The following is a 25969-nucleotide window of genomic DNA, read 5'->3' as shown; positions in this document are numbered from 1 at the left end:
GTGCAATAATTTTTCAGCTATGGTTCGTAGGACATAGGGAAGCAGACACCTAACTTAACTAAATTCTGCAAGATTTTTTCCAAAATGGCAATCACAATTTATATTCTTACACCGTGAACATCTTCACCAGAATTTGGTATTCTTGAATTTCCCTTTTTTTTTTTTACCAATCTCATTACTACATAGTAATAGTTTACTGCTGTTGTTATTTTCAATTCTCTGATGACTAGTGATTTTGTGCATCGTTTGCCATATTTATGCAGGATTCTTCTGTGAATTGCCTTTTCATTTTTGCCCATTTTCCACTTAATGTTCTACCCTTTTCTCGTTGATTTACAGAGCATTGTCTACATTCTACTCTATGTATTAGTCAAATGTTGATTTTAAATATTTTAGTTATCATTTCCTAGCCTCTCATCTACTCATCTAACCATTGACTTTGTCCATGGATACTTTATTTTTTTTAAAAGATGACTTTTGTTGAGCCATCCCATCCCTTATTTGATGTTACAGTTTATACTTTTTTTGAATTTTATTTAAGAAAAAATTTTGCCTACGCTGCATTGCACAGATTTTTATCCTACATTTTCTTTTATATGATTTATATTTTTACTTTTCAAATAAAGGTCATAAGTAATATCTGGAGTCCACCTTGTGTATAATATAAGGTAGGCATACATTACTTTCTCCATAGAATGAACCAGCATGTATTTTAAAATTTATTGTTTCCTTATTATTTTTTCTGGTATCATCTTTGTTTTATATATGGATGTGTTGATTTCTGAACTTTCTTCTTTCCTATTGGTAGATTTGACGGATCCTCTCTGCAACATGTTTCATGTAGTTGGAGTTTCAATTCTGTATATTCCATTGAATTAACATACAACAATATATATATCATTCTACTCTAGATAAACAATCAGTTTTTTCCATTTTTAGTCTACTGTGATTAGGGCTGCTATGAACATTCTTATGCTTATTTTCTGCTTAACATATGTATGTATTTCTGCTGGGTGTATACCTAGGAGTGGAATTGATAAGTCATAAGGCATGTGCATATGTTCAGCTTTAGTAGATGGTGCCAAAAGATTTTACAAAGTAATTTTATCAGTTTACGTTCATATTCTGTTTACAGATATTGTTGTATTTACATTATTCAAAACCAGGCAAAAGGAATCTATGTAAACTGTATTTCCTTTTTTTAATTTTTATTTTATATTGGAGTAGAGTTGATTAACAATGTTGTGTTAGTTTCAGGTGTACAGCAAAGTGTGATTCAGTTATACATATACATATATCTATTCTTTTTCAAATTCTTTTCCTACTTAGGTTATTAAAACTATATTTCCTTTTAAAATGTGCATTTGTCTTAAAATTTGTTGCTATCCATTTCTTTATAATCTTTGCATACCACTTAAATTTCTATTTGTAGTTACTGTATTTCTCTAATATTATTTGTTTATGTACTTCATCTTTTTTTCTTGAAGAACTTTATTATATGATTGACCATTTTATTAGTCTTTTTTTAAAATCACCCTTTTTCTTTTCTACTGTTCCTTTATCACTTTTATGTAGGTTACAGAAATGTTTCAGTTTTAATTGATAATTGGTCCCCAAAACAAAAAAGTTATGTAAATTGCAGAAATGCAGATTAGGAGCTAGAGTTTGATTATCAGAGCAGAAGTTAGACAAAAGTCAAGAGAGTAGATGATAAAAACAGTGGTATTGTGCTTGCTTGAAAGTAATATTCAGAGAAAGAAAATATTAAGTATGCATAATACTTCAGGGATTAAGTAGTCCATGAATCTTCTTGATGGAAAGCATTTTAAAAAGTCCCTCCCCACCTTTTTGCTTTTCCTGAAATTTCAGCATGAGGATTGGCACACATGAAGGTGCTGTTAGGGAACATACACTGTTGGATACTGTCTTTGCATTCTCCCTCTGCCTCATTACAGTTCATTGGTATTTCTGAGATGGGAGCTTGTACACTCATCTGGAGCCCTGATTTTTGTGACTGCTGCCTAGGAATCACCACAGATTGCCTGCCTCTGGTGGCCAGTGGGGCTTATATGCTTGCAATCCCACAGGACAGTATATATTTGCACACTTTCAAAGCTGCTGCCTGAGGATCTGGATGCTAATCAGCATGAATCTAGGTGCTGACAGATTCTCCCATTTGGGACACTGGCAGGTCTTGGCACATCCTCAACTACTAGGAGCTATTAAAAATGAAATAGACTGCTTGGACAATCACAAGGAGAGATAACCAAGAGCTAGCGCAGGGTTGAACAATACGCTCATCTCCTACACAAGGCCATGCCTTCAAGACTGGGAGAGATGGTAGTTTCATCTACTGTAGAAATCAACAAAGAGTCAAGGAAAATGAAATAACAGAGGAATATGTTCCAAACAATAAGATAAAACCTCAGGGCAAAAAAAAAAACCTTAAAGAAATGGAGATAAGTAATTTACCTGATAATGGCTGGGGAGAGGAATAAAGATGGCAGAGTAGAAGGATGTGGAACTCACCTCCTCCCACAAATGCATCAAAAATACATCTACAGTGAAACAGTTCTCACAGAATACCTACTGAACACTAGCAGAAGACCTCAAAAACCTGAAAGGACAAGAAAGATCTCCACGTAACCAGGTGGGATGAAAGGAACAACAAAAGAGGAAGTGGGACAGGACTGGCACCCTTGGGAGGGAGCTGTGAAAAAGGAAAGGTTCCTGCACCCAGGGAAGCCCCCTCCCTGGTGGGGAGATCAACCAGGACAGAAAGGGTGCTTCACATACTCAGAGGAGAATGCATCAACTGGTTTGTGGCAGGCAGAACAGAGGGAGACCTGCACAGATGGTCGTGCCACCACCCTGCATGCCCCAGCCTGAGAACACATCCACTGTTACGAGTGGGGACTGAGTGCTGAAACTCAGGTTTTAGAGGACTGGTGTTGGCTGTGTGGAGGAGACAGCCTGAAGGGGCTGGAGTGTATTTCAGCCACAACCAGGGTTGTTTGCGGAAGAAACCCGGGCCTGTAGAAACAGAGCTCCATTGTTAAGTGGTGCACAAAGGGAGGAGTGGGGTTGCCATAGCAGCCTCTTTCTCCTTGCACCAGCCTCCACCTCCATGGGCTCCAGGAGTGCATGCTCCATCCACCACCTCAGCAGGCACCTGCCTAGTAGACTCCTACTCTCTTGCTGCTGCCAGGGCAGGCTCGCAAGCTCCAGCTACCACCTTGGTGGGCTCACACCTCAGCAGGCTCTGGCACCAGGTGCCACCTTGGCAGGCTCCGGGAGCAGGCCAATGGGTTGCCCACATGCAGAGGCAGGGCTGAAATCATAGTTGAGCCCCAGGGCTGTGTGACTTAGGAGGTAGGGCTGGAATCTCTCCCCATGGCTGTGTGAGCCGCTGATTTACACCTCCACCATCGGCTTTGTAAATTCAGCGCCCGTAGGACATCCGAGCAGACAATGGGTACTCCCATGGCTGGGACGGGTCTGGCCTTAGCAGCTGTGGGCTTTGTGGGTGCCTGCACATGGGGGCTGACCCAGGTCAGGATCTGGGCTGCCTCCATAGCTTGCACAGCAGGTCCAGGTGTGTGACTAGTCCAGTCCTGGCACCTGACTTCAGTGGATCCGCGCTGGTGGCCTTGTGAAAACAGTGCCTGAGAGACATGAGGGCTGATTGCCGGCATGCGCATGGTTGAGATGGGGCTGACGGCAGTGCCAACAACTGTGTACTTTGTGAGCCTGCACAATGGGTGAAAGGTGACACAACAGAGCACACTCACCAGTGAACAGCTCTGGCAGAGGAATATTCAGTGGCTCCTCTCCCAGTGAGAGCACTCCAATCCCACATACCATGCACTGCAGTTCAGAAACACAGCTCAGAAATGGATCTGAGGCTTCTACTCCTAAAACTAAGGAGCAAACCTTGCCCCTGTCAGGGCAGTGACAACCACAGAGCAAAGAGGAGGACCTGCTCAACATCCAGTGCAGGCTCTGTCCACCACAACACCAGTCATACCTCCTATCAAGGGGATAACAGCCAGCACACACCAAGGAAAGAGGCAGCAGGCATCCGTACTCAAAACAACACTTGCACCAAAAGTGTTAAACCCATACAGTCTACACAAGGGATGCTCCCACATAAAAATAGCCCTCCAAGACCACAGTGGATATTGTTTCTCCTAAATTCATAGAGCAAGAGAAATATAAGTAAAATGAAGAAGCAGAGGAACCACTCCTAATTAAAAGATCAAGGGAATTCCCCTGAAAGAACACACTATGAAACGGCCTTCTTCAGTCTAATAGACACTGAGTTCAAAAAGGAGATAATGAAAATGCTGAAGGAATTAAGAAGGGCTGTTGATAGATATGCTGGTTATTGTAAAAAGAAAACAGAAACTATAAAAAGGAACTAGGAGAAATTAGAGAACTCATTTGCCAGACAAAAGCTGAGCTAAAGGCAATGAATAGCAGAGTGAATAATGCAAGAGAACTAATAAGTGATATGGAAGATTAAAATAATGGAGATCACACAATCAGAACAGCAGACAGAAAACCAAGTGAAAAAAAAATGAAAGCAATATAAAAGACCTATGGGATAATATAAAGCATGCCAATCTATGCGTAATGGGGATCCCAGAAGGAGAAGAAAGAGAAAGGGGAATTGAAAATGTATTTGAAGAAATTATGGCTGAAAACTCCCCAAACCTAAAGAAGGAAACAGATATCCAGGTACAGGAAGCACAGAGGGTCCTGAACAAGATGAACCCAAACAGACCTACACCAAGACATATTATAATTAAAATGGCAAAAGTTAAAGAGAGGATTCTAAAGCCAGCAAGATAAAACCAAAGAGTTAATTGCAAGGGAACCCCCATAAGGCTATCAGCTGATTTCTCTACAGAAAAGTTGCGGGCCAGAAGGGAGTGGCAAGGCATATTCAAAGTCCTAAAAGGGAAAAATCTGTAACCTAGGATACTCTGCCCAGCAAGATTATCATTTAGAATAGAAGGAGAGAGAAAGAATTTCTCAGGCAGAGGAGAGCTTCAAGCTGGTGGAAGAGTAAGACACGGAGATCATCTTCCTCTCCACAAATACATCAGAAATGTATCTACATGTGGAACAACTCCTATAGAACACCCTACTGAACGCTGGCAGACCTCAGACCTCCCAAAAGGCAAGAAACTCCCCACGTACCTGGGTAGGGCAAAAGAAAAAAGAAAAAACAGAGACAAAAGAATAGGGACAGGACCTGCACCACCGGGAGGGAGCTGTGAAGGAGGAAATGTTTGCACACAAGAGGAAGCCCCTTCGTGGGCGGAGACTGCAGGTGGCAGAGGGGAGAAGCTTCGGAGCCGTGGAGGAGAGCGCAGCAACGGGGGTGCGGAGGGTAGAGTGGAGAGATTCTCACACAGAGGATCGGTGCCGACCAGCACTCACCAGCCCGAGAGGCTTGTCTGCTCACTCGCCGGGGCGGGCGGGGGCTGGGAGCTGAGGCTCGGGCTTCAGAGGTCGGATCCCAGGGACAGGACTGGGGTTGGCAGCGTGAACACACAGCCTGCAGGGGGTTAGTGCACCACAGCTAGCCGGGTGGGAGTTCGGGAAAAGGTCTGGAGCTGCCGAAGAGACAAGAGACTTTTTCTTGCCTCTTTGTTTCCTGGTGTGCCAGGAGAGGGGATTGAAAACGCAACTTAAAGGAGCTCCAGAGACGGGCGTGAGCCGCGGCTATCATCGTGGACCCCAAAGACGGGCATGAGACGCTAAGGCTGCTGCTGCTGCCGCCAAGAAGCCTGTGTGCAAACACAGGTCACTACCCACACCTCCCCTCCTGGGAGCCTGTGCAGCCCGCCACTGCCAGGGTCCCGTGGTCCACGGACAACTTCCCTGGGAGAACAAATGGCGCGCCTCAGGCTGTTGTAACGTCATGCCAGCCTCTGCCACTGCAGGCTTGCCCCGCATCCGTACCCCTCCATCCCCCCGGCCTGAGTGAGCCAGAGCCCCCGAATCAACTGCTACTTTAACCCCGTCCTGTCTGAGTGAAGAACAGATGCCCTTGGGCGACCTACACGCAGAGGTGGGGCCAAATCCAAAGCTGAGCCCCGGGAGCTGTGCGAACAAAGAAGAGAAAGGGAAATTTCTCCTAGCAGCCTCAGGAGCAGCGGATTAAATCTCCACAATCAACTTGATGTACCCTGCATCTGTGGAGTACCTGAATAGACAACAAATCATCCCAAGTGGAAGAGGTGGACTTTGGGAGCAAAAGATATATATATTTCCCCCCCTTTTTCTCTCTTTCTGAGTGTGTATGTGTATGCATCTGTGTGTGACGTCTGTATAGCTTTGCTTATACCATTTGTCCTAGGGTTCTGTCTATCCGTTTTTTTTTTTTCTTTTTACTTTAAAAAATTTTTTTCTTAATAATTTTTTATTTTAATAACTTTATTTTACTTTATTTTATTTCATTTTATCTTCTTCCTTCCTTCCTTCCTTCCTTCCTTCCTTCCTTCCTTCCTTTCTTTCTTTTCTTTCTTTCTTTCTTCTTTCAATTTTTCTCCCTTTTATTCTGAGCCATGTGGATGAAAGGCACTTGGTGCTCCAGCCAGGTCAAGGCTTTGCCTCTGAGGTGGGAGAGCGAACGTCAGGACACTGGTACACAAGAGATCTCCCAGCTCCATGTAATATCAGATGGTGAAAATCTCGCAGAGATCTCCATCTCAACGCCAAGACCCGGCTTCACTCAGCGACCAGCAAGCTACAGTGCTGGACACCTATTCAAAACAACTAGCAGGACAGGAACACAACCCCATCCATTAGCAGAGAGGCTGACTAAAATCATAATAAGGCCACAGACACCCCAAAACATGCCACCAGACGTGGACCTGCCCATCAGAAAGACAAGATCCAGCCTCATCCACCAGAACACAGGCACTAGTCCCCTTCACCAGGAAGCCTATACAACTCACTGAACCAACCTTAGCCACTGGGGACAGACATCAAAAACAAAGGGAACTACGAACCTGCAGCCTGTGAAAAGGAGACCCCAAACACAGTAAGTTAAGCAAAATGAGAAGACAGAGAAACACACAGCAGATGAAGGAACAAGGTAAAAACCCACCAGACCTAACAAATGAAGAGGAAATAGGCAGGCTACCTGAAAAAGAATTCAGAATAATGATAGTAAAGATGATCCAAAATCTTGGAAATAGAATGGAGAAAATACAAGAAAGACTTAACAAGGAACTAGAAGAACTAAAGAGCAAGCAAACAATGATGAACACAATAAATGAAATTTAAAATTCTCTAGAAGGGATCAATAGCAGAATAACTGAGGCAGAAGAACGGATGAGTGACCTAGAAGATAAAATAGTGGAAATAACTACTGCAGAGCAGAATAAAGAAAAAAGAATGAAAAGAACTGAGGACAGTCTCAGACACCTCTAGGAAAACATTAAATACACCAACATTCAAATTATTGGTGTCCCAGAAGAAGAAGAGAAAAATAAAGGGACTGAGAAAATATTTGAAGAGATTATAGTTGAAAACTTCCCTAATATGGGAAAGGAAATAGTTATTCAAGTCCAGGAAGCACAGAGAGTCCCATACAGGATAAATCAAAGGAGAAACATGCCAAGACACATATTAATCAAACTATCAAAAATTAAGTACAAAGAAAAAATATTAAAAGCAGCAAGGGAAAAATAACACACAAGGGAATCCCCATAATGTTAACAGCTGCTCTTTCAGCAGAAACTCTGCAAGCCAGAAAGGAGTGGCAGGACATATTTAAAGTGATGAAGGAGAAAAATTACAACCAAGGTTACTCTACTCAGCAAGGATCTCATTCAGATTTGATGAAGAAATTAAAAACTTTACAGACAAGCAAAAGCTAAGAGAATTCAGCACCACCAAACAAGCTTTACAACAAATGCTAAAGGAAATTCTCTGGCAGGGAACAAAAGAGAAGGAAAAGACCTACAATAACAAACCCAAAACAATTAAGAAAATGGGAATAGGAACATACAAATTGATAATTACCTTAAATGTAAATGGATTAAATGCTCCAGCCAAAAGATGTAGACTGCCTGAATGGATACAAAAACAAGACCCATATATATGCTGTCTACAAGAGACCCACTTCAGACCTAGGGACACATACAGACTGAAAGTGAGGGGATGGAAAAAGATATTCCATGCCAATGGAAATCAAAAGAAAGCTGAAGTAGCAATTCTCATATCAGACAAAATAGACTTTAAATAAAGACTATTACAAGACACAAGGAAGGACACTACATAATGATCAAGGGATCGATCCAAGAAGAAGATATAACAATTGTAAATATTTATGTACCCAACATAGGAGCACCTCAATACATAAGGCAAATACTAACAGCCATAAAAGGAGAAATGGACAGTAACACAATCATAGTAGGAGATTTTAACACCCCACTTTCACCAATGGATAGATCATCCAAAATGAAAATAAATTAGGAAACACAAGCTTTAAATGATACATTAAACAAGATGGACTTAATTAATATTTATAGGACATTCCATCCAAAAACAACAGAATACACATTTTTCTCAAGTGCTCATGGAACATTCTCCAGGATAGATCATATCTTGGGTCACAAATCAAGCCTTGGTAAATTTAAGAAAATTGAAATCATATCAAGTATCTTTTCTGACCACAATGCTATGAGAATAGATATCAATTACAGTAAAAAAAAAAAGTCTGTAAAAAATACAAGCACATGGAGGCTAAACAGTAGACTACTTAATAACCAAGAGATCACTGAAGATATCAAGGAGGAAATCAAAAAATACCTAGAAACAAATGGCAATGAAAACACGACGTCCCAAAACCTATGGGATGCAGCAAAAGAAGTTCTAAGAGGGAAGTTTATAGCAATACAATCCTACCTTAAGAAACAAGAATCATCTCAAATAAACAACCTAACCTTACACCTAAAGCAATTAGAGAAAGAAGAACAAAAAACCCCAAAGTTAGCAGAAGGAAAGAAATCATAAAGATCAGATCAGAAATATAGGAAAAAGAAATGAAGGAAATGACAACAAAGATCAATAAAACTATAAGCTGGTTCTTTGAGAAGCTAAACAAAATTGGTAAACTGTTAACCAGACTCATCAAGAAAAAAAGGGAGAAGACTCAAATCAATAGAATTAGAAATGAAAAAGGAGAAGTAACAACTAACACTGCAGAAATACAAAGGATAATGAGAGATTACTACAACCAACACTATGCCAAAGAAATGGACAACCTGGAAGAAATGGAAGAATTCTTAGAAATGCACAAACTGCCGAAACTGAACCAGGAAGAAATAGAAAATATGAACAGACCAATCACGAGCACTGAAATTGAAACTGTGATTAAAAATCTTCTAACAAACAAAAGACCAGGACCAGATGGCTTCACAGGCGAATTCTATCAAACATTTAGGGAAGAGCTAGCACCTATCCTTCTCAAGCTGTTCCAAAATATAGCAGAGGGAAGAACCCTCCCAAACTCATTCTATGAGGCCACCATCCCCCTGATACCAAAACCAGATAAAGATGTCACAAAGAAAGGAAACTACAGGCCAATATCATTGATCAACATAGATGCAAAAATCCTCAACAAAATACTAGCAAACAGAATCCAACAGCACATTAAACAGATCATGCACCATGATCAAGTGGAGTTTATCCCAGGAATGCAAGGATTCTTCAATATACGCAAATCAATCAATGTGATAAACCATATTAACAAATTGAAGGAGAAAAACCATATGATCATCTCAATCGATGCAGAGAAAGATTTCGACAAAATTCAACACCCATTTGTTACAAAAACACTGCAGAAAGTAGGCATAGAGGGAACTTCCCTCAACATAATAAAGACCATATATGACAAACCCACAGCGAACATCATCCTCAATGGGGAAAAACTGAAACCATTCCCACTAAGATCAGGAACAAGACAAGGTTGCCCACTCTCACCACTATTATTCAACATAGTTTTCGAAGTTTTAGTCACAGCAATCAGAGAAGAAAAAAAAAAAAGGAATCCAAATCGGAAAAGAAGAAGTAAAGCTGTCACTGTTTGCAGATGACATGATACTATACATAGAGAATCCTAAAGATGCTACCAGAAAACTATGAGAGCGAATCAATGAATTCGGTAAAGTAGCAGGATACAAAATTAATGCACAAAAATCGCTAGCATTGCTATACACTAATGATGAAAAATCTGAAAGTGAAATTAAGAAATCACTCCCATTTACCATTGCAACAAAAAGAATAAAATATCTAGGAATAAATCTACCTAAGGAGACAAAAGACCTGTATGCAGAAAACTATAAGACACTGATGAAAGAAATTAAAGATGATACAAATAGATGGAGAGGTTTACCATGTTCTTGGATTGGAAAAATCGACATTGTGATAATGACTGTACTACCCAAAGCAATCTACAGAGTCAATGCAATCCCTATCAAACTATCACTGGCATTTTTCACAGAACTAGAACAAAAAAGTTTCACAATTTTTATGGAAACACAAAAGACCCAGAATAGCGAAAGCAATCTTGAGAAAAAAAAACGGAGCTGGAGGAGTCAGGCTCCCTGACTTCAGACTATACTACAAAGCCACAGTAATCCAGACAATATGGTACTGACACAAAAACAGAAATATCAATCAATGGAACAGGATAGAAAGCCCAGAGATAAACCCACGCACATATGGTCACCTTATCTTTGATAAAAGAGGCAAGAATATACAATGGAGAAAAGACAGCCTCCTCAATAAGTTGTGCTGGGAAAACTGGACAGGTACATGTAAAAGAGTGAAATTAGAACACTCCCTAACACCATACACAAAAATAAACTCAAAATGGATTAAAGACCTGAATGTAAAGCCAGACACTATCAAACTCTTAGAGGAAAACATAGGCAGAACACTCTGACATAAGTCACAGCAAGATCCTTTTTGACCTACCTCCTAGAGAAATGGAAACAAAAATAAACAAATGGGACCTAATGAAACTTCAAAGCTTTTGCACAGCAAAGGAAACCATAAACAAGACCAAAAGGCAACCCTCAGAATGGGAGAAAATATTTGCAAATGAAGCAACTGACAAAGGATTAATCTCCAAAATTTACAAGCAGCTCATGCAGCTCAATATCAAAAAGACAAATAACCCAATCCAAAAATGGGCAGAAGACCTAAATAAACATTTCTCCAGAGAAGATATACAGAATGCCAACACACATATGAAAGAATGCTCAGCATCATTAATCATTACAGAAATGGAAATCGAAACTACAATGAGATATCATCTCACACCAGTTAGAATGGCTATCATCAAAAAATCTACAAACAGTAAATGCTGCAGAGGGTGTGGAGAAAAGGGAACCCTCTTGCACTGTTGGTGGGAATGTAAATTGATACAGCCACTATGGAGAGCAGTATGGAGGTTCCTTAGAAAACTAAAAATAGAACTACCATACGACCCAGCAAACCCACTACTGGGCATATACCCTGAGAAAACCATAATTGAAAAAGAGTCATGTAACAAAATGTTCATTGCAGCTCTAGTTACAATAGCCAGGACGTGGAAGCAACCCTAGTGTCCATCGACAGATGAATGGATAAAGAAGATGTGGCACATATATACAATGGAATATTACTCGGCCAAAAAAGAAACAAAATTGAGTTATTTGTAGTGAGGTGGATGGACCTAGAGTCTGTCATACAGAGTGAAATAAGTCAGAAAGAGAAAAACAAATACTGTATGCTAATACATATATATGGAATCTAAGGAAAAAAAAAATGTCATGAAGAACCTAGGGGAAAGATGGGAATAAAGACACAGACCTACTAGAGAATGGACTTGAGGATATGGGGAGGAGGAAGGGTAAGCTGTGATGAAGTGAGAGAGTGGCATTGACATATACACACTACCGAACAGACAAAGGGAGAAATTGACAGGAATACAATAAAGTAGGAGATGTTAACACCCCACTCACATCAGTGGACATATCTTTTGAGACAGAAAATCAAAGCAACAGAGATCCTAAATGATATAATACAACAGTTAGACCTAATTGATATTTTCAGGACATTACATCCAAAAAAAGCAAAATACACATTCTTTTCAAGTGCACATGGAACATTCTCTAGGATTGACCACATACTAGGGCACAAAACAAACTTCAACAAATTTAAAAGTATAGAAATTGTTTCAAGCATCTTTTCTGACCACAATGGCATAAAACTAGAAATCAACCTCAGAAAAAGAAATGAGAAAAAAACAATTACATGGAGACTAAACAACCTTCTAGTAAAAGACTAGTGGGTCAACAGTGAAATCAAAGAAGAAATTTAAAAATACATTGAGGCAAATGACAGTGAAAACACCACCATACAAAATCTATGGGATGCAGAAAAAGCAGTTCTCAGAGGGAAGTTCAGAGCAATGCAGGCCTTCTTTAAGAAACAAGAAAAATCTCAAATAACCTAACACACCACCTAAGGGAATTAGAAAAAGAATAACAAACAAAACCTAAAGTCAGCAGAAAGAAGGAGAAAATAAAGATCAGACAGGAAATAAATAAAATAGAGATTTAAAAATATAGAAAAAATCAATAAAAACAAGAGCTGTTCTTTTAAAGGGTAAACAAAATAGAAAAAACTCTGACCAGCCTCCCCATGAAGAGAGAAGACCCAAGGAAACAAAATAAGAAATGAAAGAGGAGAAATCAAAATGGATACCACAGAAAGACAAAAAAAATTATTATGAACAATTGTATGCCAACAAGTTTGACAACCTAGAAGAAATGGACAAATTTCTAGAAACATACAACCCACCAAAACTGGATCAAGAAGAAATGGATAACTTGAACAGATCACTAGAAGTGAAATAGAAAAAACTCCCTACAAGCAGCAGTCCAGGACCAGATGGCTTCACAGGCAAATTCTACCAAACATAAAAAGAAGAACTTACACCAATCCTTCTCAAAGTCTTCCAAAAGATCAAAGAGGAAGGAAGACTCCCAAAGACATTCTATGAAGCCATCATCACCCTGATACCATAACCAAAGACTACCAAAAAAGAAAATTACAAGCCAATATCTTTGACGAATATAAATGCAAAAATTTTCAACAAAATATTAGCAAACTGAATCTAACAACACATAAAAAAGATCATACACCATAACCAACTTGGATTCATCCCAGCGTCACAAGTATGGTTCAACATACACAAATCAATCAATGTGACATAACACATCAACAAAAGAAAAGAAAAAAACCGCATGATCATCTCAATAGTGCAGAACAAGCATTTGATAAAATTCAACATCCATTCATGATAAAAACCCGTACAAAAGTGAGTATAGAGGGAACATATCTCAATATAATAAAAGCTATTTATAAAAAACCCACAGCCAATATAATACTCAATGGTGAAAAGCTGAAAGCCTTCCCACTAAAATCTGGAACAAGATAAAGATGCCCACTCTTACCATTTCTATTCAATATAGTACTGGAAGTCCTAGTCACAGCAGTTAGACAAGGAAAAGAAATAAAAGCTATTCAAATTGGTAGGGAAGAGGTAAAATTGTCATCATGCAGATATGATACTATATATAGAAACCCCTAAAGACTCCACACAAAAACTACTGGAACTGATAAACAAATTCAGCAAGGTAGCAGGATACAAGATTAACATACAAAAATCAGTTGCATTTCTTTATATTAACAATGAAATATCAGAACGGGAATGTAAACAAGCAATCCCCTTTAAGAGCGCGTGAAAAAAATAAAATACTTAGGAATAAACCTCACCAGAAAGATGAGAGATATATGCTGAGAACTACAAAACATTAGTAAAGCTAATTGACGATGATTCAAAGAAATGGAAAGATATCCCATGCTCTTGGATGGGAAGAATTTATATTGTTGAAATGGCCATACTACCCAAAGCAATGTACAGATTTGATTCAATCCCTATCAAATTACCAGTGACATATGTATAACTGATTCATTTTGTTATAAAGCAGAAACCAACACACCATTGTAAAGCAATTATACTTCAATAAAGATGTGAAAAAAAAGATTACAAATATCCTAAAATTTTTTCTGATTAACTTTATGAGAAATTCTAATTATTTTATTTCATTAATATCAAAGGCACGGTATGTGTGATAATAGTACTTTGAGATTGGCTAACACTTCCTTTGTAAATGTGGTCAATTTTGGTAAATGTTCTATGTGAGATTGAAAAGAATATATTTTGTATTGGTTAATTTTAGAAACACACACACACAAGCACACAGAGTTGACCCTTGAACAACATAGGTTTGAGCTGAACTGTTCCACTTATACAAAGAATTTTTTTCAATAGTAAATACTAAAGTACTACACAATCCAAGGTTGACTGAACCTGTGGACATGGAACCACTGATACTGAAGAACTTCATATATAAAAGGCTAACTATAAACTATAGGCAGATTTTCCACTATGTGGAGTGTCAGTGCCCCTAACTGTTGAGTTGTTCAAGGGTCAGCTGTAACTACCCTTTCTTCAGGTTTAATCTATGGCTTGAAAAAAGTGTGTTAAAGCCTACCACTACATTTGTGACTTTTAAAATATCTTCTAGTAATTCTATCAAATTTTGCTTTATATACTACAGGGTCGTGTCATAGCTTCTGGTGAACTTTTCTCTTTTATCTTCTTATACACTGTTCATTAATCCTATATCATCAAATCTATGAGATAGCTGGTATTATAATCCCCATTCAAGTAAAACCAATGAAACAATATTTATATATGTATATATACATAAAACTGTATACATATGTATATGTACGTAATTTTATGTAACAATATTAGGAGGGGAAATTGGGCTCCAACTCTGGCTGAAGAGGATGACCAGTGTTGAGACTAAGACTGATAATGTTAGAAATTGTATGAGCATACTTCCAGGAAGAAAGAGTTTATAAATGAAAGAATGTGGAAGCAGGAAAAAAAGTAGAAATAAGGAAATAAGGAAAATGCGACTGAAGAAATTTATGATGATTGTATCACCTTAAGTGCCACCTTCTAGACACTTGATAGATTACTTTTGAAGTAAAATAAAATAAAAATCTTATAGTTGGGGGCAGACTATTGAAATGTCCCATAAAAGTTGTTATTTTTCTTTTACTTGTACAATTTCAAAGGGATTGAGCTTTAGTTATTCTCTCTTTAAATAATGACTCAGAAAATTGAGCCCTACATCTAAACACTGAGATAAAAAATTTTAGAGCAGATTTTTGTTTGAGCTATTTTACCTTCTTTTCCAGATTAAGTTAGAGTATGAAGGAACATTATTTTCTGAGTGGAGTGTGCCGGGAACTTGTTCTATAAAAAATAAAAGGTAAGATTTTTGCTGTGAAATTCAATGTATGAGTAAAAACCATTCATATAGTGTGGACATTCAGATTCAAGGCTGTGATTTAATGTAAATTTCTTTTCATTAATAGATGTGAAAAGAAAGACAAAATCACTTTGAAAATAGGAGAGAAGTAAACTATTGCTATATTTTTTATTTTTCTTATTAGCAAAGAATGGAAGTTTTTAGGCTTAAAAAGTAGTAGGGGAATCTCATAAGCATCTATACTTATTTCTCCTTTCCCATTGTTTTTAACTGCTAGATCACCCAAGACAGAACTACGTTGTTCTTCTCCTGGTATTCAGATTATAAAACCAATTGTTATGGGCCCAGTAAGTTGATTTTAATGATAAATTAGTAAATCTTAAATAATTATCCCTGTTACATTTTATTTTGCCTTATTTTTGATGTTTTAACTTAACCTGTTTTTAATAGTTGAGTTGTAACTATAAGAGGTATTTTAAAATTATTGTCAATATATCATTAATTTTTAGATGTATCTCATAGCAAATTATGTTATGAACTGATACAGTAGTTCCCCACTTATCCATGGTTACACCTTCTTTGCTTTCAGTTACCCACAGTCAACTGTGGTCCAAAAAATTTAAATGGGAAATTCCAGAAATAAACAATTCACAAGCTTTAAATTGCAGTTGTTCTGAGTTGCATGATGAATTATCATGCCATCCCACTCCATCCTACCTGGGACATGAATCATTCCTTTGTCTGGCATATCCTACCCATTAGTTACTTAGTACCTGTCCCAGTTATCAGATCTATTTTTGTGATAACACAATGCTTGTGTGAAGGTAACCCTTATTTTACTCAATAATAGCCCCCAAAGTGCAAGAACAGTGATTCTGGCAATTCAGATATGCCAAAGAGAAGCAATTAAGTGCTTCCTTTAAGTGAAAAGGTGAACGTTTTTAACTAAATAAGGAAAGAAAAAAGATCATATTGATATAATTATTTTACTTTATTATTATTGTTGTTAATCTCTTACTGTGCTTAATTTACAAATTAAATTTTATCATAGGTATGTATGTACAGTAAAAAACAGTATATATAGGGCTGATTTGGTACTATCTGCAGTTTCAACCATCCACTGGGGGTCTTGGAATATATCCCCCATGGATAAGAGGGGATCACCATATATGATTTTTACATTAGCTTTTTTATTAATAAATATATTAAAGCCCCAGTTACCACCTTAATGATAACAGTACTCCCAGATAAGTGGGTCTCAGATCATATACTCCTATGACAATATCAACAGTTAAAAAGCTATTTCTAGCAGATTTATTTGTATTCCACTACATTTTCTTCAATTCAGGAAAGCTATGTGAATGCAGTTAAATAAGAGTGATGTTGAATCCTCTCTAGTCAACAATAATAATAAGGAATTTTTTATTGGAATATAATTGCTTTACAATGTTGTGTTAGTTTCTGCTGTACGACGAAGGGAATCAGCTATATGTATACATATATCCCCTCCTTCTTGGACCTCCCTCCCACCCATCCTACCCAACTAGGTCATCACAGAGCACCAAGCTGAACTCCCTGTGCAGAAGGTTCCCACTAGCTATCTATTTTACACATGGTAGTGTATACATGTCAATCTAAATCTCCCAGTTCATCCCACCCCCTCTTCTCCCCCGTGTCCACATGTGCGTTCTCTATGTCTCCTTCTCTATTCCTCCCTTGCAAATAGGTTCATCTGTACCACTTTTCTAGATTCCACATGTATGCATTAATATATATTTGGTTTTCTCTTTCTGCCTTACTTCACTCTGTATGACAGGCTCTAGGTCCATCCACATCTCTACAAATGACCCAATTTCCTTTCTTTTTATGGCTGAGTAATAGTCCATTATATATAGGTACCACATCTTCTTTATCCATTCATCTGTCAATGGACACTTAGGTTGCTTCCACGTCCTGGCTATTGTAAATAGTGCTGCAATGAACATTGTGGTATGGACACTTTTTGAATTATGGTTTTCTCAGGGTATATGCCCAGTAGTGGGATTGCTGGGTCATATGGTAGTTCTATTTTTAGTTTTTTAAGGGACCTCCGTACTGTTCTCCATAGTGGCTGTATCAATTTACATTCCCACCAACAGTGCAAGAGGGTTCCCTTTTCTCCACACCCTTTCCAGCATTTACTGTTTGTAGATTTTTCAATGATGCACATTGTGACCAGTACCTCATTACAGTTTTGATTTGCATTTCTCTAGTAAATAGTGATGTTGAGCATCTTTTCACATGCCTCTTGGCCATCTGTATGTCTTCTTTGGAGAAATGTCTATTTATATCTTCCACCCATTTTTTGATTGGGTTGTTTGTTTTTTTGATATTGAGCTGCATGAGCTGTTTGTATATTTTTGAGATTAGTCCTTTATCCATTGCTTCCTTTGCAAATATTTTCTCCCATTCTGAGGGCTGTCATTTCATCTTGTTTATGGTTTACTTTGCTGTGCAGAAGCTTTTAAGTTTCATTAGGTCCCCTTTGTTTATTTTTGTTTTTATTTTCATTACTCTAGGAGGTGGGTCAAAAAAGATCTTGCCGTGATTTATGTCAAAGAGGATTTTTGCCTATGTTTTCTTCTAAGAGTTTTATAGTGTCCAGTCTTACATTTATGTCTTTAATCCATTTTAAGTTCATTTTTGTGTATGGTGTTAGGAATTGTTCTAATTTCATTCTTTCACATGTAGCTGTCCTGTTTTCCCAACACCACTTATTGAAGAGACTGTCTTTTTTCCATTGTGTATTCTTGCCTCCTTTGTTGTAGCTTATGTGACCACAGGTGCATGGGTTTATCTCTGGGCTTTCTGTTTGTTCCATTGATCTATATTTCTGTTTTTATACCGGTACCATACTCTTTTGATGACTGTAGCTTTGTAGTAGAGTCTGAAGTCAGGGAGTCAGATTCCTCCAGCTCTGTTTTTCTTTCTCAAAATTGTTTTGGCTAATTCAGGGTCTTCTGTGTTTCCATATAAATTGTAAAATTTTTTGTTCTAATTCTGTGAAAAATGACATTGCTAATTTGATAGGGATTGCATTGAATCTGTAGATTGCTTTGGGTGGTATAGTCATTTTCACAATGTTGATTCTTCCAATCCAAGAACATGGTATGTCTCTCCATACGTTCGTGTCATCTTTGATTTCTTTCATCAGTGTTTCATAGTTTTCTGAGTACAGGTCTTTTGCCTCCTTAGGTAGGTTTATTCCTAGGTATTTTATTCTTTTTGTTGCAGTGGTAACTGGGATTGTTTCTTTAATTTCTCTTTCAGATTTTTCGTTGTTAGTGTATAGGAATTCAAGAGATTTCTGTACATTAATTTTGTATCCTGCTACTTTACCAGATTCATTGATTAGCTCTAGTAGTTTTCTGGTAGCATTTTTAGGATTTTCTATGTATACTATCATGTCATCTGCAAACAGTGACAGTTTTACTTCTTCTTTTATAGTTTGGATTTCTTTTATTTCTTTTTCTTCTCTGACTGCCATGGCTAGAACTTCCAAAATTATGTTGAATAATAGTGGTGAGAGTGGGCACTCTTGTCTTTTTCCTGATCTTAGAGGAAATGGTTTTAGTTTTTTACCATTGAGAATGATGTTTATTGTGGCTTTGTCATATATGGCCTTTTATGTTGAGGTGGGTTCCTTCTATGCCTACTTTCTGGAGAGTTTTTATCATAAATGGTTGTTGAATTTTGTCAAAAGCTTTTCCTGCATCTATTGAGACAATAATTTAATCATTAACTTTAATTAACTTTAATTATATTATTAGTAATTTAATTCTTTAATTTGTTAATATGGTGTATCACATTGATTGATTTGTGTATATTGAAGAATCCTTGCATCCCTGGGATAAATCCCACTTGATCATGGTGTATGATTTTTTTAATGTGTTGTTGGATTCTGTTTGCTAGTATTTTGTTGAGGACTTTTGCATCCATGTTCATCAGTGATATTGGTCTGTAATTTTCTTTTTTTGTGACATCTTTATCTGGTTTTGGTATCAGGGTGGCCTCATAGAATGAGTTTGGGAGTGTTCCTCCCTCTTCAATCTTTTGGAAGAGTTTCAGAAAGATAGGTGTTAGCTTTTCTCTAAATGTTTGATAGAATTGTCCTGTGAAGCCATCTGGTCCTGGATTTTTGTTTGTTGGAAGATTTTTAATTTCAATTTCACTATTTGTGATTGGTCTGTTTATATTTCCTATTTCTTCCTCGTTCGGTCTTGAAAGTTTGTACCTTTCTAAGAATTTGTCCATTTCTTCCAGTTGTCCATTTTCTTCGCATATAGTTGCCTGTAGTAGTCTCTTATGGTCCTTTGTATTTCTGTGCTGTCAGTTGTAATTTCTCTTTTTTCATTTCTAATTTTATTGATTTGAATCCTCTCCCTTTTTTCTTGATGATTCTGGCTAGGTTTATCAATTTTGTTTTCTTCTCGAAGAACCAACTTTTAGTTTTGTTGATCTTTGCTATTGTTTTCTTCATTTCTATTTCATTTATTTCTGCTCTGATCTTTATGATTTCTTTCCTTCTACTAACTTTGGGGTTTTTTTTGTGTGTGTGCTTCTTCTTCTTTCTCTAGTTGCTTTATCTGTAAGGTTAGATTGTTTATTTGAGATTTTTCTTGTTTCCTGAGTTGAGATTGAATTGCTATAAACTTCCCTCTTAGAACTGCTTTTGCTGCATTCCATAGGTTTTGGGTCATTGTGTTTTCACTGTCATTTGTTTCTATGTATTTTTAAATTTCCTCTTTGATTTCTTCAGTGATTTCTTGGTTATTTAGTAGCGTAATGTTTAACCTCCATGTGTTTATGTTTTTTACAGTTTTTTACTGTAATTGATTTCTAATCTCATAGAGTTGTGTTTGGAAAGGATGCTTGATATAATTTCAATTGTCATAAATTTACCGAGGCTTGATTTGTGAACTAAGATGTGATCTATCCTGGAGAATGTTCCGTATACACTTGAGACGAAAGTGAATTCTGCTGCTTTGGGGTGGAATGTCCTATAAATATCAATGAAATCTATCTGATCTATTGTGTCATTTAAAGCTTGTGTTTCCTTATTTATTTTCTGTTTGGATGATCTGTCCATTGGTGTAAGTGGGGTGTTAAAGTCCCCACTATTATTGTGTTGCTGTTGATTTCCCCTTTTATGGCTGTTAGCATTTGCCTTATGTATTGAGGTGCTCCTATGATGGGTGCATAAATATTTATAATTGTTATATCTTCTTCTTGGATTGATCCCTTGATCATTATGTAGTGTCCTTCCCTGTTTCTTGTAACAGTCTTTATTTTAAAGATTATTTTATCTGATATGAGTATTGCCACTCCAGCTTTCTTTCAATTTTCATTTGCATGGAATATCTTTTTCCATTCCCTCACTTTCAGTCTGTATGTGTTCCTAGGTCTGAAGTGGGTCTCTTGTAGACAGCATATACATGGGTCTTGTTTTTGTATCCATTCAGCCATTCTGGATCTTTTGGTTGGAGCATTTAGTCCATTCACATTCAAGGTAATTATCAATATGTATGTTCCTATTACCATATTCTTAATTGTTTTGCATTTGTTTTTGCAGGTCTTTTTCTTCTCTTGTGTTTCCCGCCTAGAGAAGTTTCTTTAGCATTTGTTGTAAAGCTTGTTTGGTGGTGCTGAATTCTCTTAGCTTTTGCTTATCTGTAAAGCTTTTGATTTCTCTGTTGAATGTGAATGAGATCCTTGTTCGGTGGAGTAATCTTGGTTGTAGGTTTTTCCCTTTCATCACTTTAAATGTATTCTGCCACTCCCTTCTGGTCTGCAGACTTTCTGCTGTAAAATCAGCTGATAACTTTATGGGGATTTCCTTGTATGCTATTTGTTGCTTCTCCCTTGCTGCTTTTAATATTTTTTCTTTGAATTTAATTTTTCTTAGTTTGATTAATATGTGTTGGTGTGTTTCTCCTTGGGTTTATCCTGTATGGACTCTGCAATTCCTGGACTTGGGTGGCTATTTCTTTTCCCATCTTAGGGAAGTTTTTGACTCTAATCTCTTCAGATATTTTCTCAGACCCTTTCTCTTTCTCTTCTTCTTCTAGGACCACTATAATTCGAATATTGGTGCATTTAATGTTGTCCTAGAGGTCCCTGAGACTGTCCTCATTTTTTTCATTCTTTTTTCTTTATGCTGCTCTTCAGCAGTTATTTCCACCATTCTATCTTCCAGGTTACTTATCCATTCTTCTGCCTCAGTTATTCTGGTACTGATTCCTTCTAGAGTATTTTTCATTTCAGTTATTGTGTTGTTCATCACTGTTTGTTTGTGCTTTAGTTCTTCTAGGTCCTTGTTACACATTTCTTGTATTTTCTCAATCCATACCTCCATTCTGTTTCCAAGATTTTGGATCATCTATACTATCATTACTCTGGATTATTTTTCAGGTAGGTTGCCTATTTTCTCTTCATTTATTTGGTCTTATAGGTTTTTACCTTGCTCCTTCATCTGTAACACATTTTTTTTGTCATCTCGTTCTTATTGATTTGTGGGTCTGTGTTCCTGTTGTGCTGGTTGTTCGGCCTGAGGCATCCAGCACTGGAGTGTGCAGGCAGTTGGTTGAAGCTGGGTGTTGGTGCTGAGATGAGGACCTGTGGGAGAGTTTACACCAATTAACATTCCTTGGGATCTGAGCTTCTCTGTTACTCCAGTGTTTTGGACTCCACACACCCACCACAGGAGCTCAGGCAAGACCCTACAAGCTACACAGTGTGGCAAAAAAAAAAAAAAAAAAAAAAAGCAACAAACAAAAAAGAGCAGAACAATAACAATAAAGAAAAAATAAAATAAAATTAGAAAAATTAAAAATACAATAGAAAAAATAAAAATGAAATCACCACAACAAAACAAAACAGAACCACAACAGAAAATATATATATATATAAAATTTTAAAAATGAAAAAATAAAATAAAAAATAAGATTAAAAGGTAAGAATTTTTTTAAAAAAGGCTGGAGGAGGCCTGGGGGCTGTGGGGCTCAGGCCCAGGACCTGCACGGCCAGGAAAGGCCTTAGCGGGCCGTAGGGCTTAGACCTTGGACCTATGCAGCCAGAAAAGCCCTTAGTTGAGGGGTGGGGGTTAGGTCCAGGACCCATGTGGCTGGAAGAGGCCTCAGCGGGGGCACTTAGGCCCAGGATCTGACCGGCCAGAGGGGGCCGGGGAGGGATTCAGGCCCAGGACCCCAGGAGGCTTGCCGGGGCGCAAGTGGCAGGGGAGATGCTGGCCGTGTTCCCCTCTGATCCCCAATCCCCAGAAGGTCCCTCTCCATCCCCATCAATCCCCACGCCATGAGTGGACCCCTCTGAGTGTAGGAACCTCTCCCCTCCCCCAGCCTCCCTCAGGGGTGCCAGTCCCATCCTACCTCCAACTTTTCCTCCCCCCGCTCCTTCCTTCCTGTGTCCTACCTGGTGGCATGGGGATTCCTGTCCCCTTTGGTGTCTGAGGTCCTCCACCAGCACCTAGTGGATGTGTCCTCCTACTCCGCCATCTTCACTCCGCCCCTAACAATAAGGAATTTTAAAGCAATGGCACTGTGCTAGTTCATAACAAAGTACTGGCCACACACCTTATAGTTGATGTTCCCACATAAGTGTATTTAAAGCTATTGCTGTGTAGAGACTTCATGTGACAAGTCCTGCCTTTACTCTGGGGCTTGTGCCTTCTTTTTACTTTTTTTTTTCCCCATGAATAAAGTGTTTCTCTAAGTTCTGTTGCTTTCCTTTTACTTAGTAACCTGTATTTTCAGGAAACAGGTAGGGTGAAGTGGGAGAGGCCAGATGTATATAGTAATTCACATTTCAATCCCTGTAGATTGAAAAATATTTGAATTTGGCTTTTTGAGTTTGTGTGTTTCCCAGTGTGTTTCCCAGGAATTGTGTTCCTGGGAAGTAAAGGATTTCTCTTTACTGATTCCTGAGGAAGTAAAGGATTTCTCTCCCTTTTGTTATGTGTTGGAAGTCCACATAAATGTGTAATGTTATGTAAAAAATATGTACACACTAATACATGTATATATAGGAATATATTTGTCATTTATATATAGTGCTATCAGACCTTACAGCCTTTAAGGAGGTATGTGTGACTTTTGAAATGCACTCAAAAAGCCTCAGTTATAACAACCAAAGAATGTCTCCAAGCATTGCCAAACATTTCTTTGCAAGCAATTTCATCTCTTGTTGAGAACAATTAAACAAGAAAATTAATTGAGTTGTGTTTCATTGAGGAAGACTTTCGAGGAAAATTCACTGTTTTCCTTTGTACAGTTGCAGAGAACACTTCTGTGTCCAGATATTGGTTGGGGGGGTGGTTCAACATTGACCAATTCTCCTATATTAGCTGGGGGTACTACCATTCAAAGTTCCAACAATATCTACCTAGAGTTAATGTCACATCCCACAAGTTAAGGGGTCAGTCCCACAAGACTGCACCCACTTCAGTTGCCAATTGCTGACTGACTGGTGATAAATCCAGGTTCCCATAACTTTCTCCTCAATTTCAGTAATTTGCTAAACAACTCACAGAACTCAGGGAAACACATTTACTGGTTAAAATAAAGAATATGGTAAAAGGATCCAGATGAACAACAAGGTCAAGGAGTACATAGGGCAAGGTCCAGAAGGGTTCTGAGTACAGGAACTTCTGTCATTGTGCAGTTGGGTACATCACCTGCTGGCATGTGGATGTGTCCACCAACCTGGAAGCTCTCTTACTCTCATACTTTAAGGATTTTTATGGAGACTTCATCAAGTAGGCATGATTGATTATTGACTCATTTTCCAGCCCTTCTCCACTCTCCAGAGAATGGGGGGAGGCTGAGCTGAGAATGGGAGGCTGAGCTGAAAGTTCCAAGCTTTTAACCATGGGTTGGTTTTTCTAGTGATCAGTTCCCAGCCAGGAGCCCACCGAGTTAACTCATTAGAACAAAAAGAATTTAGGGGCTCTGTGCCAGACGTTCCTATTACTCAGGAAATTAAAGAGTATTAGGAGCTAGGTGTCAGGAACCAGGGTCAAAGACCAGATATTAGGAACTGGGGCTAAAATATACAGAAAAGATGTATATATATAATTTCATAAAGACAAATATAATAGAAGCAATCAGTCATCTAAATTTATCATAGTTTCTTTTGCATTTTCTTTTAGGATTTAGAGGAAGAACGCTATTTATCTGTGGACAGTTCTCATACTTGCTTTCTGTGGTATTATAAGGTTATGTAAGTAATGCAGAAGAAAGGTAATTAATGCATTTTAAAAGTATTTAGCTTTAATTAACCACAAATTGATTATCTGCATTATAGTTTCCATATACGCTTTTATTCACCAATCAAGATGTCCTCAAATGTACCCAACTAATGCCCAACTAATAGTGAAGAACAAACAGTAAATATAACAATAGCAACCACTATTTGAACAAATACTGCTTCTACATGGTCATACTTTATGTAAATTAGCTATGTCAGTTTTCATAATTACCAGTTAAATGTAAGTATTACTATCTTTATTATAAATGAGGAAATGTAAGCTTGGATAGGTTAAATAATTTGGAAAAAATATGCAGCTACTAAAAGATAGCATTGGAAATTGACTCTGGTTTTTCATATTACAGGCTTCTTTGGTTTCCATTGTATACATTATATTCCAAAAGTACTCTCGTTTTCTTAGATAGCTCTTCAAACTCTTTTTAACATGATGGTGAATGAATATAACTAAGAAGGAAAAACTGGTACAAGAAAAAATAGTTAATTGCATTATAAAATCAATAAGTAAAATGCATCAATGAGTCAGAGTTTTGTTTTGTTTTCACTAGTTGTATAATATTTGTTACAGGTTATGAGTTAAACTTTGCCTGGTTAAGGAAGTTCCCTTTTATTCCAAGGTGGCTGTGGATTTTTTTATGAATTGGTGCTGAAATTTATTCAAAGTTTTTTTCTCTTCCACATAAAAGTTCATACGGTTTTTCTCTTTTACTATGTTAATCTGATGGATAATAGTTATTAATATATCCATATTAAACTAACCTTGTGTTTCTGGAATAAGCCAACTTGGTCTTGATGAATTAACTTTCATATACATTGATAGATTCCATTTGCTAATATTATTTAATTTTTTGTGTGTGCGAATATACATGAGTGAGATTGGCCTGTGGTTTTACTCCCCTTGTACTATCCTTTTCCTCTTTTGATATCAAGGCTATGCTAGACTCATCATGTAAGTTAGGATGAGTTCTTTTCTGTTCTCTGAGAGATTTTGTATAAGATTGGAAATATATGTTCCTTGAATATTTGATGGAAACTTGCATAGAAATCTACCTGGACCTGGATTTTTTGAGTGTGTGGGGGGGAAATTTTATAACTATTAACTCAATTTCTTTAATGGTTAAAATCCTATTTTGGAATTCTAATTCTTATAAAATCCATTTTTGTAGTATTTTATTTCCAGGAATTCATCCATGTCTTCAGTTAGCAATTTTAGTATCAATTTTAAT

The 25969-nt window shown here is 37.6% G+C and overlaps 1 protein-coding gene across 1 annotated transcript in view; it reads left to right on the top strand.

Annotated features, from left to right (window-relative positions):
• The window catches only part of CATSPERE (catsper channel auxiliary subunit epsilon), a 239501-nt gene that overhangs the window by 5793 nt on the left and 207739 nt on the right, over window positions 1-25969 (top strand). The window contains exons 3-5 of the mRNA XM_019920606.3: window positions 15352-15425; window positions 15703-15772; window positions 24628-24698. Coding sequence (XP_019776165.3) covers window positions 15352-15425; window positions 15703-15772; window positions 24628-24698 — 215 coding nt within the window. The remainder of the gene's footprint in view (window positions 1-15351; window positions 15426-15702; window positions 15773-24627; window positions 24699-25969) is intronic.

Source organism: Tursiops truncatus, chromosome 1 (genome assembly GCF_011762595.2).
Source record: "Tursiops truncatus isolate mTurTru1 chromosome 1, mTurTru1.mat.Y, whole genome shotgun sequence".
NCBI lineage: Eukaryota > Metazoa > Chordata > Mammalia > Artiodactyla > Delphinidae > Tursiops > Tursiops truncatus.
Note: the sequence above shows the minus strand (reverse complement) of the source record. Positions and strands in the feature narration are given on the sequence as shown.